A 13,954-nucleotide genomic window follows, 5' to 3' on the forward strand; every position below is an offset into this window, starting at 1 on the left:
TATTTTTGCTAGACAAGATGTAGCTCTAAAGATAATTTGAATCTCCTATTAGATAAAACAGAATTCAACTGCCTAGTAATATGCTAAATATAATTATTCCTGTGTTTATGGTATTTTAGGAGGGTCTAAGTAATTTTGTCCTGTAAAGAGGCATTTAAATTATTCTGACTCCTGGTTTAGTTTAAAAGTGTTAGAAAATTGTGCTGTTGAGTAGTCACCAGACATCAATGTAATAGAAATAACAGAGATAACATTTATCAGTGGTAAGTCTGCAAGCTAAAATCAGGAAAAAGCCAGTAATAAGAATAAAATACTCTTTTTATCTGTTGCTGCATGTATTTGAAAAAAACAAAGTGTTACCTTAGATGCAATAGGAAGGCTTGAACTTTCTCATCAAAGAACTGCCATCAGGACACGTGATAATCCTGGGAGAAAAGTTGAGTGTGTTCAAAAATATTAAAGACTTTTCGGATGTGTCTGTTCTTGTCTGCTGCCAGAATTGGCATAGGTGACCTCAGCAATTTTTCACTGCCCACTTTCTTGAGGTTTTGAGACCCAGTGCTGCAACTTCCATGCTAATGAATTTAACTAAACAAAAATTGTTTGAATACATAAATTAATTAAAAAAAATCAGAATACTGCTGTGAGTATGTACACATTTTTCAGCTACTTGATTTCAGTGCTAATACCTCACCTCTCCCTCTTTTTTTCTGTCAAAAATAGTGCAAACCCCCACAGTGGTCCAGAGAGAGCCACTGGACCTGATCTAGACTTCATGAAAGAGATAGAAGAACTTGCAAAGGAATTTATTGATACTACGGAGAAAGCCATGGCCTTAGAAAAGCTATGGGAAGAAAACTCAAGGCTCTCAGGTAAGCTGTGATTTTTCTAAAAATTAATTATTTTGCCTGTTGGTTAGTGATAACCATCAAACAAAAGAATAGTTTGATCTTAAAAAAAAAATAGGCAACTGAAATTTTAGCTGATTTAAAAAAGTCATTTTATGATTATCAATACTGTGGATAATCAACATTATCAAAGAAAAAATTTAGCTTTCTAAAACCGTGCCATTGTATACTTGAGAGTTATGAAAACACAGAGGAAAGCTTAAAAGATAAGGATTATAATCAGAGTACAAGGTTACTTGTTCTAACATGCATTCAAAAGTAGTTTATGAGGATTTAGCTCTCCCTCCCTGTATTTTTCTGTTGCACTAAATAGTATAGGAATGGAAAACCTGGTGACCTTAGGTGACCTTCAGTCTTGCACAGAAAGAGTGAGACTGGAAATAGCAGGGTCTGAGTCTCCTGTTGCATTTCCACCCACACTGCACAGCCTTGTTGCTGAACCAGGGGGGCATTGAAGACCTCCCACTACCCTGTGTCTCTGGCTGAGTTTTCAAGCAGAAAGATTTAGGTGAAATGGCACTTTGCATGCCTGGCTGTCTGGCAGCTAGGACATTCATGTAGTGTTGGTATGATGATTTTGCCTCACTAAAAAATTGAGCAGTAAGCAATGTCTTTTAAATTGTTTTTGTGATTACAGTAAAAGTATTGCAAGCACAGAAAATCAAATGGTCCGCTATCTTTGGGATTTTAGTTGCTTGATGTGCCTTTACTTTTCTAGAAACATCCTTTGTGCACTGCTAGCTCTTGCTTATAATATTGATCCTTCTAAAGCTAATAATGTTCTCTTTAAAGGAAAATATTTAATTTTACAGGGCTCCATAACATCACCACTTTTCTTACTGTAAGTATTTTTTACAGTCTATTTCTAGATTACTGTTCTGGGATTTGAGGATCTTTATTATAATGGTTAAAAATTTGTATCCTGTCAAGTTTAAGTAGATTATCTAAAAACAAAAAAGATGTTTAAATGAAAAATTATGTCTTGTAAATTTGATGTTCAATGATTTCTAGATTACTTATTTAAACTGGTCTAGGTTGTTAGTAGCTAAAATCCACAACGATTTGAAGGGTGTTTGTTTATTAGGAGCAATTTAAAAGTGCATCTGTCAGATGTATTTTTTTCCATATTTGATTGATTGTTACTGCTACTTCATGAAACTTAGATTTCCAGTTAATAACTTGAAATTAGATAGCATTTTTTAATTTCTCATAAGATCTCATTGATTGAAAGGAGCCATATCAATATGAAATTTCATTTCTGGAATGCAATATAGAATAGAAATAATGTATTTTTCAACACTGAGAAAATATTAAGTTGACAGTAGGTGATCATTATTAGAAACAGAGCTTGTGTATACACAAACTTCTTTTTGTAGGCATGCTTATGTCACCATTGTGCAAAAAAGCCCTAGTGAGACATTAATTTAGAGTAGCAAAGACCACATAATAAAAAAGTGTGATAAAAGCCTGTTCTGCATAGGCATCATATTGTGTAGTCCTGTGAAGGAAGTTGTTTTATCCCAGGCAGTTCACCTTCAAAGAACCATTCTTATGAGTTGCTATTTGAGACCCCCACAAGCCCTGCAAAGAGCTGTGAGGCAAGGATGGCAAGGCCTGGGCAGACCCCTGATCTTTCTACCTTGGACTTAGAATTCATTGCAAGGTTTGAGAGCTAGAGATTATCCTTCCCTTGGTTACACCTCTGAGCAGAAAGAGCTTTACCTTTAATTCCCTTTTTCCATCAGAGCAGAGACAGATATCAGAAACAAAGCTTCTGTGAGTTCAAAATACCACCAAAATAATGTGGTATATTGCCAAATCTAGAGGTATGTTTCTACTTCAGAAAAATATGATGAATGCTTTAAAAGTCAAGAGGCTCAGGGAAATAACAGACACCTGCTTTTTTTTTAAATTTTTTTCTTCTGTTGGAAGTGTTGCATGTAATTTTTATGTTTTTCCACCTAAAGATGGATTTGAATGAAGCAGAGAAAATTATTTCTAGAGCAGAAAATCTGTACAAGCAACCATATTTCTGGAACCTTCTGCATTCACTGCCTCATCTTGAACTAAACAGCTTTTATACAGAAGATGAGTTAGCTACCATAACACAGTTTCTAAAAGTTATTCAAAAGTAAGTAATTTCACAGTCTTGAAAGTGCTCTGTTTTAAAATGTTATCTGCAATTCTTGCTCTTCTCACTGTCTACTTAATGAAATAATCATCCTTTACAGTGTAAAGAGGCTAAAATTTTCTTCTCTTTACCAGATTTTGCTTTTATAAAACTGTGTTAGGAATTTTCACCCACACTGATTCCTTTATAACTGTGTTTTGCATCTCTGCCAAACTCAACAGAGATGCCCTAGGAGTCTTTGATAAGTAGCTCCATGTTAACAATGTCTGAATTAGCCCATCCCATAATATGGCTTTGAACTTTGTAATGTACTTTGGGGGTCTTTGAAAGACAGAACATGAATATAAGAAAATAATAGTTTTGATCCTAATCAGATCTGAATGTATGTAGCACTTAGTCAGTATCAGGAAAATTACTCAGTTTTGTTTCTTAAGCCTCTTGCTTTCAAAATATCTTCTCTTGTAAGAAATGAAGTGGTAAGAAAAACACCCCAGAGGCTGTGTTCTGAATCAGGTAAAGGACAGTTGGATTCAGAGGAAGACATAGAATTAAAGCATAGACCAAGATATATAGCTATAGGAATTTTCAGTAAAATAAGGTAATTGTTAGGTGAAAGTCAGATATGTGTTTGCCAGGGTAGGCAGTTTGTTGTAGTAGATTGATAGGCAATTGTCATTGTAGTCCAATAACACAGTCACAAAGCAAGAGAAGCCCTCTGACCCTGGGTGCCTGTGCTAGACTGGCCATGTAGCTCAGCAGCCTTAGGCCGTGGGGAAGCAGGGGCCCAAAGATCATGAATGAGAAATTACTGTGCTGTTCTGCCATCCTTTATCATCCCATTGTCTTTTTTTTTTTTCTTAGACTAAAAAACCCAAACCAAAGAAAACCAACAAAAAGAACTCCCCATCCAGATAAGAAGGATACGATGACATAACATTTTTCAAACTGGGAAATAAGTTTCTCTTACAATAGGTGGATAACACCTATGTTGGCGCTTGAATTTTAAAATTTATTTATTTTTCCCTATGCCTGAGTAATTTGTAACTTTATTTCAGCTTGTTCTCTGAGCTATTAACATTAAACATCTGAGTCTTATATGTGAAACTACATATAAGACTCGGATGTTTACATATGGGTTTTGATGTTTTCGTTTGCTTAGGGTTTTTTAAGATTTCTGTGCCCTTCTGTGACCAAATTTACCCTTATTAATGCAATTTGGAAAGCAAGCCACAAAACCCAATGCTTGTTTCTTGACTAGTTTCATATTACCATACTGCATTCTAGTGCTGCTTTCTAAGGCAGAATTTAGCCAGTAAAAAGGTTCTGAATTTACATTTCCCACTTTTAGGTCTGTACCATGTTTTGCTGTGTCTCTCAGAGGTGCTTAACAGAACTTTTCACATCTATGTGACCAGCTGTGGGTTTTATGGTAGGGGTGGGTTTTTCTTTTTTTTTTTTTTGTGTTTGTTTTGGTTTTTTTTCCCCCATTCTTTTCATGAATGTTGGAGACTGATGATCCACTCTGGAATGCTGGATTCTTATTTGCATAATAAGAAGGCATTACTTGGTCGGAAATAACTGGTAAATTTGACATAAAATGTAAGTAATAAGTTACAGTTATATTAACAGAGAATTTTTGTTCACAGCGAAGGTGACAGAGAATTGTTAGAATTTCAATAGATATGTTTTTATCAATGCATTCTGTAATGCACTTTGTTTAACCTCCTGTGAGAATGAGTATTATGTTGCTTTAAAATATTTTTTCCCACAGATTGATGGGAAGTAAAATGTAAGTATTCTGTGTTGATCCTGCCTTCGTGTGGGGATAACAGAGAATGTGGTAGTTTTGCCCTTATTTTTCCTCATCCTTTTTTTTCTGTAAGAGGACATTGGTCCTTACAGGACAAATTTCCTTAATTCCTCTAACTGTAAAATCTCAATATGTGCTTTCTTCAGTTAAACTCTAATTTCATAAAACATTGATTTTTCAACAGTAAAAAAAGTGTTTTATTATTCAGTTGCTTGAAGGTTGTCTCTTTCCAGCAAGTCCTTTCAGGTTTTTGGGTGCATAGAGAGCTTGATTTTTCTTTTATTTTCCACTTTCAGTACCTTAGCATCACTGAAGGATTTAGCTATGATGCCACTGGGCAAAAGTTTCTATGAAGTGGTGAAAATGGCACTGAATTTGACTGCTGCATCAGTACAGGATAGGAGCTTAGAAGGTAAGAAATTTGCTTCAGATTTTCTTGGAACTACCTAATAAGAATACTGAAATATATGATAGTAACTGTTGGATCTTCTGCTAAGTTCCTGATGTGCAGAGACTAAACTGTATTGCTGTACTTCTAACCTACTTCTTTACTGATCTGCTTTTTAAATATTGATACTGATTACTAAATTTTATCAGACTCTGGCAATTATCAGATAAACAAAGTATCAGATAAGCTGGTGTAATGCATAGTGTTTAGAATGGCCATGGTTTAGCAATGAATTTTGGAGAGAGACTAAATCAATGCAAGGGACAGTTTCTTCCATTTGATAGGAGACCAGTTTTTTTTGGACATGCATGTTAAGCATTATGACTGGTTTACTTTAAGCTTAATTTTTCTGTTCTCATAAATTCTGCTGTCAGCTGAAGGGTTGCATTTCTCCATCTAATGTTTCACCATGGAAGATGAATTTAATTGGAGAAGGTAGGCTGGCCCTAGGAAAACAAGAAAAGATCAGAAGTAAGTTTCACAGGCAAACTGAAGCACACAATGTACAGGTGGAGCTGTCTGCTTGGTGTGGAAGGTCAGGGTAAGAGTAATATGCAGTCTAAATCCCACTGCATCTGCAAAAGGGGAGGCTGATGTGGGACAAAGGTGATGTGCTCGAGCCCTTGCACAGAGAATGAACTTGATTTCTCTGGAACTTCTGGTATTCTCCCGTTGCTCTCATTCTCAGTAGTGATTCACATCCAGTCCATACACACACACCTTTGCATGCCTCTGTACATTTCAGAATGGCACCCTCCTGAGTTTGCTGGCAATTGCAGGGGCATCCCACCATCATCATATAAACTGCTGAAATGCCATCACATTAACTGACTTTACAGTAGTGCAATCATGGGTTTTAGGCTAGGTAAATTTGTGTTCAGATGCACACATCCTGCTGTCCCCAAAAAAAGCTGGGAACATGGTACTTGGATCTCAACAATAGAGAACCACCAAGAAAAAACATGAATAAAAAGAATTAATTACATAAACAAAAGATTTCCTTTCTTTCAGGTTTTCAATACAATCTTTCTTTCGGGGATGTTTTATGGAATCCATTTGCTGTGAAAGCAGAACTTGAATCCAGATTTGGTTTTGATGGCCCTCGTGTTGAGAAGCTACTAAGTTATACAGCACAATTAACAGAGGTAAATTAGTTGAAAATTTTGGTGTATATCTCTTTGATTTTTTTTTTTTCATTTGCACCCTGAATGTGTTTTCCTGCATTACAGAAGCTTAGCTTTGTGAAGCAGCTACAAGGTTATTAACTATCCTGTCTTCATTCCCATCAAATAAATGTCTAGCTTTAGCTGAAATCTCTGCACGTGAAGATGCTGATAGGTCTGGTTGTTACACTAATGAATTTATACTTCTTTGAAGTCACAATTGTGTATGGCAGAGTCATGAGTTTTTTATCCAGTCCTGTAGAGAATTCTGAGGATTGCTCCACTAAGCTTTTAAACCAAATCCTTGATTTGAGTCTGACAGGATTAGCTTGCCTGGCAGCATTTTTCATCTCATTTGCTGGACAAAGAATGCCTGTCTTTTCTGTGTGTAAATTAAGGGAGACCAAGAATCCTTTCTTCTCAGTTGTGCAGTCTTGATATGAATGTACTAGACTGAGTTTTCTCAGTGGTGCTTAATCAAATATCCTAGTAAGGTATCATATCCAGAAGAAAATCTTTCTTCAGATAGGGCATTCTAACCTATCCTCTAGACCAAAGTTGTCTGTTGTGGTGATCTTGTTTGACTGCAGAAAACTGGAAGCATCTTTTGAATTTGTGCTGAAGTCCACAAATTCTTTAACAGAACATGTTGGTATTTATGTGAAATCTGTTTGTTCTTTGCAGAGCAGTAGAGTTTATACTTACACTCCAGAAGAGCTCATTGTAAAAATAGCTGATTTAAACAAATGGGTAAATTATTTAAAAAAAAATCCTTGACTTTTGAATGGCCTTTTAATGAAATATCAGTGATGGCCTTTTTGATCAAATGAACTGTATTCAACTGCAGCTTGGTAGCTCTGGTTGACCGTGAAATCGCAGGCTACTCACTTGGTAACTATTTAAACTAGTATCTCAATATTTTGTGCTTGTGTTAGAACATTGAAGACCGTAAAAAACTATAAAAGCAAATATGGAAGCCTGGATGATATTTGTTTGGAACACTTCAATTCTGTATGTAACGCCCCATTTTGTTTGGTGTCAAAACACCTGCAAAACTTTTTATGAATTCTCTGGTCAAAGTTGAAAGGAGCAAGGATGTAAAGTATCTCAGAAAGGCAATAACAGCATTAAAATGTGTGCATTATTTTTGTAAGCATTAATAATATTTATTGGCTTGGGAATATTAAATCATTCATCACAGAATTAAAAAAATTAATCTATGAGGAACAAATGCTTTTCTCTTGGCCACTCTCTTGAAACCCAGCAATCTCAATTTAAAACTATGTTGCATGTAATCACTGGTTGAGATGCATCACTGTACTAAGTGTTTTATTTCAGTAATTTTTGTACTTGTGAAGTTGTTTCAATATAGTTATTCTACTGTAGGAGTACTGTATCATAGTCAAGTTAGTTCAGTGCCAGCCTGCAAATTACTGTAGAAGTATCAACACCAGTGTAGCTATAAGGTGAAAGTTCCTTGCATATACAATTTTCATCATTCTGTCTGCTGTATGAGCACCTCAATGGGGCCACTGGTATTTTATACAGCAGCCTGCAAGTGGAGTACTTTGAAGTATGTGCCCGGAAATGTGAGGCTGGGTTAAATGGGCTTTGTTCTTGCTGAAGAAGCTAAGTGTTATTCTAATTTTCATTAGATAAGTAAGTTGATAGGAGAGATAACACTCAGCAGCTGCTCTTGAAATACTCATCAATTTCTTGTGTCCTTGCCAGATTCCCACAGGAGAGACACTGGAGCAGTTTGTGTGCTCTGCTCTGGCTGTTGTCCCAGAAGATGAAACAAATAAAGAGAATAATGGAGAGGGCTGTAATTCTGCACAGCATGAGACCAAACTGTATCTTGTTCATGCTGTCAGCAAGTTCAAACTTTATGCACGGGTAACTTTAATAAGTTAATACTTTGAATTCCTAGTTTTTGCATGCAGATTGTCAGCAATAACTCAGTTAAAAAATCTAAGTTATCTATAAAATTGTTTTCATGAACTTCCTTGCTAATAAAATGAAATGATCCTTATAAAGAATCATTACAGTGGCAGTATAATCTATCATCATGTGTCCACTTAGTCAGATTTGAAATGTAATAGGGTATGTCATGAAATATACTGCAATGCAGAAACTTGTCAGAGGAAACTGTTTACTGTTCCACCTGAGACCGAATGTTGAACAAAACTGAAAATTGACTAGACACCTCCACTGATCTATAATTAATTTATTTATTTTTTACCCTCACTGTCTCTGGCAGTGGTGGCTGAAGCAAGATAAAAGTAAACCTCCAGTAGAGCATCTTAAAATTCTGATCTGGCAAAATAGCTTGCCATGCATTTTCTGTAATGACATATGGGTAGTTGCATGGACAAAATAATTAAATATTCAGATGCTTCCTAAGAAAAATACCTAGCTACCTTAACACTGGTATTTGTTTTTATACTGAAACATCATATTTTTCTCCATTAAAAAAAGAAGAATCATGTATCAAGCGGCTCTAGAGATGTTTGCAACATTATGTAAAGAAAACATATAGAGCTTCCTGTGTATTTCCTCAAAAAGGTAATCTTTGAGGTTTCCCTGCTGTATGATGAAGTAGGAGGTAATAATGCAATGTGACTGCCAAAACAAATGCACTAATTTCTATGCAGAAAAATCCAGTAATAATTTCAGACATGATTTTAAAACTCTTAGCACGGGTTGATGTTCTTATTATGGGAACCAGAAGTACTGTAAAATGCTGGCCACTGTGAATTGTCTTGGTGAACAGAATATCTCTTAGAGTAAATCTGTTATATTTCCTTGACATTTAAAAGAAAGGTAATGGTGAAGGAAAGGAGAGCAGTCAGTAGTTTTGGCCAGGCCTTTTTGTGCTTATTTCTGGGCTACACATTGGGACCATGCAGGTTTCTTCATCATCTCTGTGTTATGGGACTCCAAAAATTTTAAGGCTGCTATCTTCCATCACATTGGCAGTGTAGGCAGAAGTCTGGTAAAAGAAGCCTGAGTAATTGTCTGTGGAGGTCCGCTTTTGGTTTATTTCAGCCTCAGTCCATCTTTTTTCCATTCCTGGGTCTTTAGGCAAGGTCAGCACCACATGTCAGTTGTCTGTGTGCTGTAGCCCGTTCCTTTGCATGTCAGTCAAAACTGTATTGAAAATCAACCTTCCTCATGTCAGTCATTTCAGAGTCTAGAGAGGTTGTAAGGGAGAAATTTTGGTATCATTGTTTACTGTGTGAATTTTTTAAAGACATGCAAATTCTGTGTACTGCCTAAGTTAAAAAGCTTTGATTAATGAGATGTTCTGTTTTGTATTCAATCCACTAGGTACTTGAGCAATGGCTTGACAGCAGCAGTCTCTCTCAGAATTTCCTTTTGGAACTTAGAAGAATCATGGCTGATTTAATGTCTCAATTTCTAGATGACAGTCAAGGCAGGAAACTTTTTTCAGAGATAAATACCCTGATCCAACAATGGAATGAGAAATCAGATGCCTATTTTTCAGAAGGATATGTTTCATCTCATGATTGGTAAGTCATATTTATCTTTCTGAAACTTGTCTTATAAAATTAGATCAACCTGAATATTCATTTTACTTTGCATTTAATTGATTTCTGATTTTGTCAGTTCTGTGATTTTATTTTTTATTCTGTAGTTCAAAACCCTGTATACAATCAAATAATTGTGCTGATGCTTACATATTCTGGAAAAGAGATGTTTCAGAATATTATATATATTATATATGTAATATATATAATATAATTATATCTATAATATAATTATATAATATATATAATATAATTCCTAGAAGTTCAGCAGAGGATGTGACTACTACATGATCAGGATTCCCAGGAATCAGCAGCTATAGATAATTGGCATTTTGAACTAGGCCATTAATTCCTTATCTTGTTCTGCAAAGAAAGTTGAATTCCCACAAGTAGTTGGTGTGACTCAGTAATAGTTCTCATGTATAGCAAGTCTAGTGGCTGTGAAATATTTAGATTTTTTATTGCAGAGGTCAGCTCAGTTGTGCAGGAGATTTTGTAACAGAAGCCTTCATCAACAGCTACAGCCTATGGAAAACAGAATTTTAAACACATAGATTTAGTGGTACATATGTAGTTTGCAACCTCATTAGGGCACTCTGAGTCTGATTTCTTTTGATGTTTTTGAGCTTTCGTTACAGTTTCAAGTTCTCTGTTTGGTTCATGACTTAATGCAAATGTAAACACTTTATGTGAAGATTTGGCTGTAAGCCCTGTACTTATTAAGAATTATATGTTTTGTCAACCTGTTCAAATATTCCTGCTCTGGAAGGGTCTACAGAGGAGTTAAGCTGTACATAAAGGGAGTTAATGTTTGTCAGAGTTGGCAGAGGCTCAAGAAAGGTCTACGGCAGAGCACAGGAACTGATACTTCCCTCTTTCTAATGACACACTGCATGATTTGCATCATTTCCAGGAGTTAGAATATTGGCTCAGTTTCTCATTGCTTGTACTTGTTCATATCAAACGTGATAACTGGAGGAGATATGATTCATGTTATACGAGTCAACATGTGAGGATACATCTGAAAGAAACAATCCATTATCAACTAGTAAGAGAGGGATTGCAGTCAAATTGTTCAAAAATTTAGGAGGATGTTTTGAAATTTGGTTCTAATTTATAAAAGAAAACTGCTGTGCTGCTGCAGTGGTAAGCAATAACCAATTGCAATAACCAAAAGCAATTTTTTCAGCAGTTTTACCCTTTTGTTTGCAGTACACAATGTTTTTGTGCTCTACCTCTGTTGATTGCAGAGTCTGGAGAGAAAGAAAACGTGTTTAAGGAGAAGATATTTTCAGCTTGAGGCCTTTACATTCAAAGGCTCTTTCTTCCATTCACCTCCTCCTCTTGAACAATCTTATAGAGCTAGTAATTGTTTTTTATTTTGATAAATAATACTGACACAATAGAAACATCAGTGTGTGCACTCCAATTTTCTCTGTGATTTCATGTTTTTGTAGATGTTAAAATAGCAGTGTTCAGCTATCGAGCAGTCAATTGGCATGTTCTAGCTTTCAATAATTATGAGAAAAGAAAAAATTCTTTAGAATTCATAGAAAATTAGAGGTTTTGATTTATTTTATTGATACATTCCTGTCTGTAAAATAGTCTGTGGGACATAAAATCTTTTCAGCAGCTGAAAATGTGATGTACTCAAAGGTGTTGGACTCTTTGTGGCTTACAAGCTTGATTATAAGTACTGATAAATGCACAATTCTCTAACTGCTGTCTGCAGTCAGGTTTTGATTTGAATGAGATTGTGACTTTCCAGTAGCGTTTTTTTCACAGTTTTTGAAACCCAAAGCAATTGTCAAGTTTTGCTAATTCAGATTTTGTGATGATTAATTAATGACTGCTATTTAAATTATATTTGGAATTTCCCTGAATTAAGTAAATAAATCTAGATTCTAAAATTTAAATAATATACAATTAAAAAATTCTTCTCTGCCTGCTAGGTAACTAACAAGAAAAAACCTTACAATTAATTTTTCAGGCTTTTGACATCTCTCAAAGAGTTTTTGAAGACAGAAGAAAACTTAAGGATTTCTGGTGAAAAGAAAATGGATCATCTTTTTCATCTTGTAGAAGTCATAGAAAAAATTATGTTTGATTTCTTGGTTTCTTCAAACAAGTCTCTAATTGAAAATGCTTTGAGAAATGCAATTATAGGGATAAAAAATTTTGCTGAGGAGGAGGAATCTGCCACCAATTTTTCACTTGCAGTTTCTGAACTTCATAATGACCTACAAAAAAATTTCCAGCCTCTTCAAAGCATCTGGACAAAAAAGAAGACAGAACATTTCTGGCATATAGTGGAAATTGTATTCCATGAACTAGATTCTAGGCTTTCTCTCTTGCGTCAAGTGGAAGAGGAAGAAGCAATTGAGACCTTATCTAGAATTTTATCTTCTATTACAGAAAATAAAATCTATAATAGAAGTATGGTGTTGCTCAAAAAGATCCTGACTGATTGGCCAGAGTTAAATATTACTGCTTTGGACCGTTTAAAACATTTTAGTGGACACTTGCAAAGAAATCTCTTTGAAGTTGAATCCTTGTCTGGTGATCATGTCAATGTCTCATTTAGCACAATTCCTGGAGTGAGTAATACCTCCTCTTTATTTCTCTCCAATGCAACTTTTATGTATAAAGTACAAGAATTAGGAGAACTTGTGCATTATTTCCTCAGAAATATCCAAAAATTAAACAGCACTTTTGTGGCCTCACTTGTTCCAAAAATTCTCTCTCTGTACCAGAATGATGATCTGGTTTTAAATATGAAAAGCAATAACACACTGTTAAAACTTCTTTATGAGGTTTCAAAAAGTATGTCATCTTCTCAAGTATGGCATGATGTGCAAAATAAGGAGCTAGTTTTTGATTTTCTGTTTGAAACTTTTGATCTTCTCTGGAACCTCACCAGTAAGTCTCTCTGTGAAAAATTGCTATTAATTTACAATTACACAGAGTTTCAGGCACAGTTTCTTGCACAGAATGGAAACAAAGATATACAAGTTGTTTATGACACTCTGAGCAGTCTTAAAGCTTTATTTATAGATGAAGAGCTCCAAACAGATCTCTTATGTTATTTGGAAGAGTTTCTTGATCTGCCTCCAGAATGCCTGGTAAATAATGGGTGCACTGATTTCTATCTAGCAAACATGAGTTCAATAGAACATTCAGCAGAGGTTTATAACTTACTTCTGCTTCCATTGGACAGTGTCCTGTCTGACGTAACCAACTGGGGAGATAAGATAAGTGTGCCTTCTGCTTTGCACTGCACTTTTACATGGCTTCAGGCATGGACCGAGATTTTTGAAGAAGCATCAGAAATCTTAAATTTGAATTCAACCTGGTTTGTCTGCCTGAGAGATGATTTGGCATATCTCTCTGAAAACCTTTTAAATGTAACTCAAGATGAACTCTGCAATAATACAGCTATGGCTATTGTTGAAGCTACAGGAGCAGCAATGAAGCTTTTAAAAGCTGTATTTCAGGAACGTGGCAATTCAAATGACTTGAAAGATCTTGAGGCTTTCCTTGTTAATCTTCAAAGTGTAATTAACAATTCATTTGAAGTCACAAACTTGCTTAAAGATAGCAGTTTAGAAAGTGTTTTAGAGACAATAGGAGCTGTGATAACTAAAATGCAGAAATCTATACTGAAGATTGTTAATGAAGAGGTTTTGAATTCTTGGCCTGATGCTTTCATCTCAGGAGGATCTGAGGGAGAAGATAAGGGTGCTGGTATATTTTCCATTGAAAATTCCCTTTCTACTATTCTTAAGCTCTCCCAAGAGGAACTTGAAATTATTCTCACTGAGATAAATGACACATCTGCTTTTTTAAAAAGTGTACCTCAAGACAAATATATAGTTTGTATCAGCATTTTCCAGAATATTACCAAACTAATTGTGGGTAATAGTCTGAAAGACATAAGCTACTT

General features: G+C 35.3%; 1 protein-coding gene across 1 annotated transcript in view; it reads left to right on the forward strand.

Moving 5' to 3' along the window:
- ABCA13 (ATP binding cassette subfamily A member 13) overlaps window positions 1–13,954 on the forward strand; it is a 169,587-nt gene that overhangs the window by 12,774 nt on the left and 142,859 nt on the right. The window contains 8 exon segments of the mRNA XM_039714776.1: window positions 724–872; window positions 1,721–1,749; window positions 2,876–3,039; window positions 5,146–5,261; window positions 6,309–6,442; window positions 7,145–7,210; window positions 8,192–8,356; window positions 12,765–13,926. Of these exon segments, the coding sequence (XP_039570710.1) occupies window positions 724–872; window positions 1,721–1,749; window positions 2,876–3,039; window positions 5,146–5,261; window positions 6,309–6,442; window positions 7,145–7,210; window positions 8,192–8,356; window positions 12,765–13,926 (1,985 nt within the window).

The sequence above is a fragment of the Passer montanus genome, unplaced genomic scaffold (genome assembly GCF_014805655.1).
Source record: "Passer montanus isolate IOZ18808 unplaced genomic scaffold, ASM1480565v1 scaffold31, whole genome shotgun sequence".
NCBI classification, from domain to species: domain Eukaryota; kingdom Metazoa; phylum Chordata; class Aves; order Passeriformes; family Passeridae; genus Passer; species Passer montanus.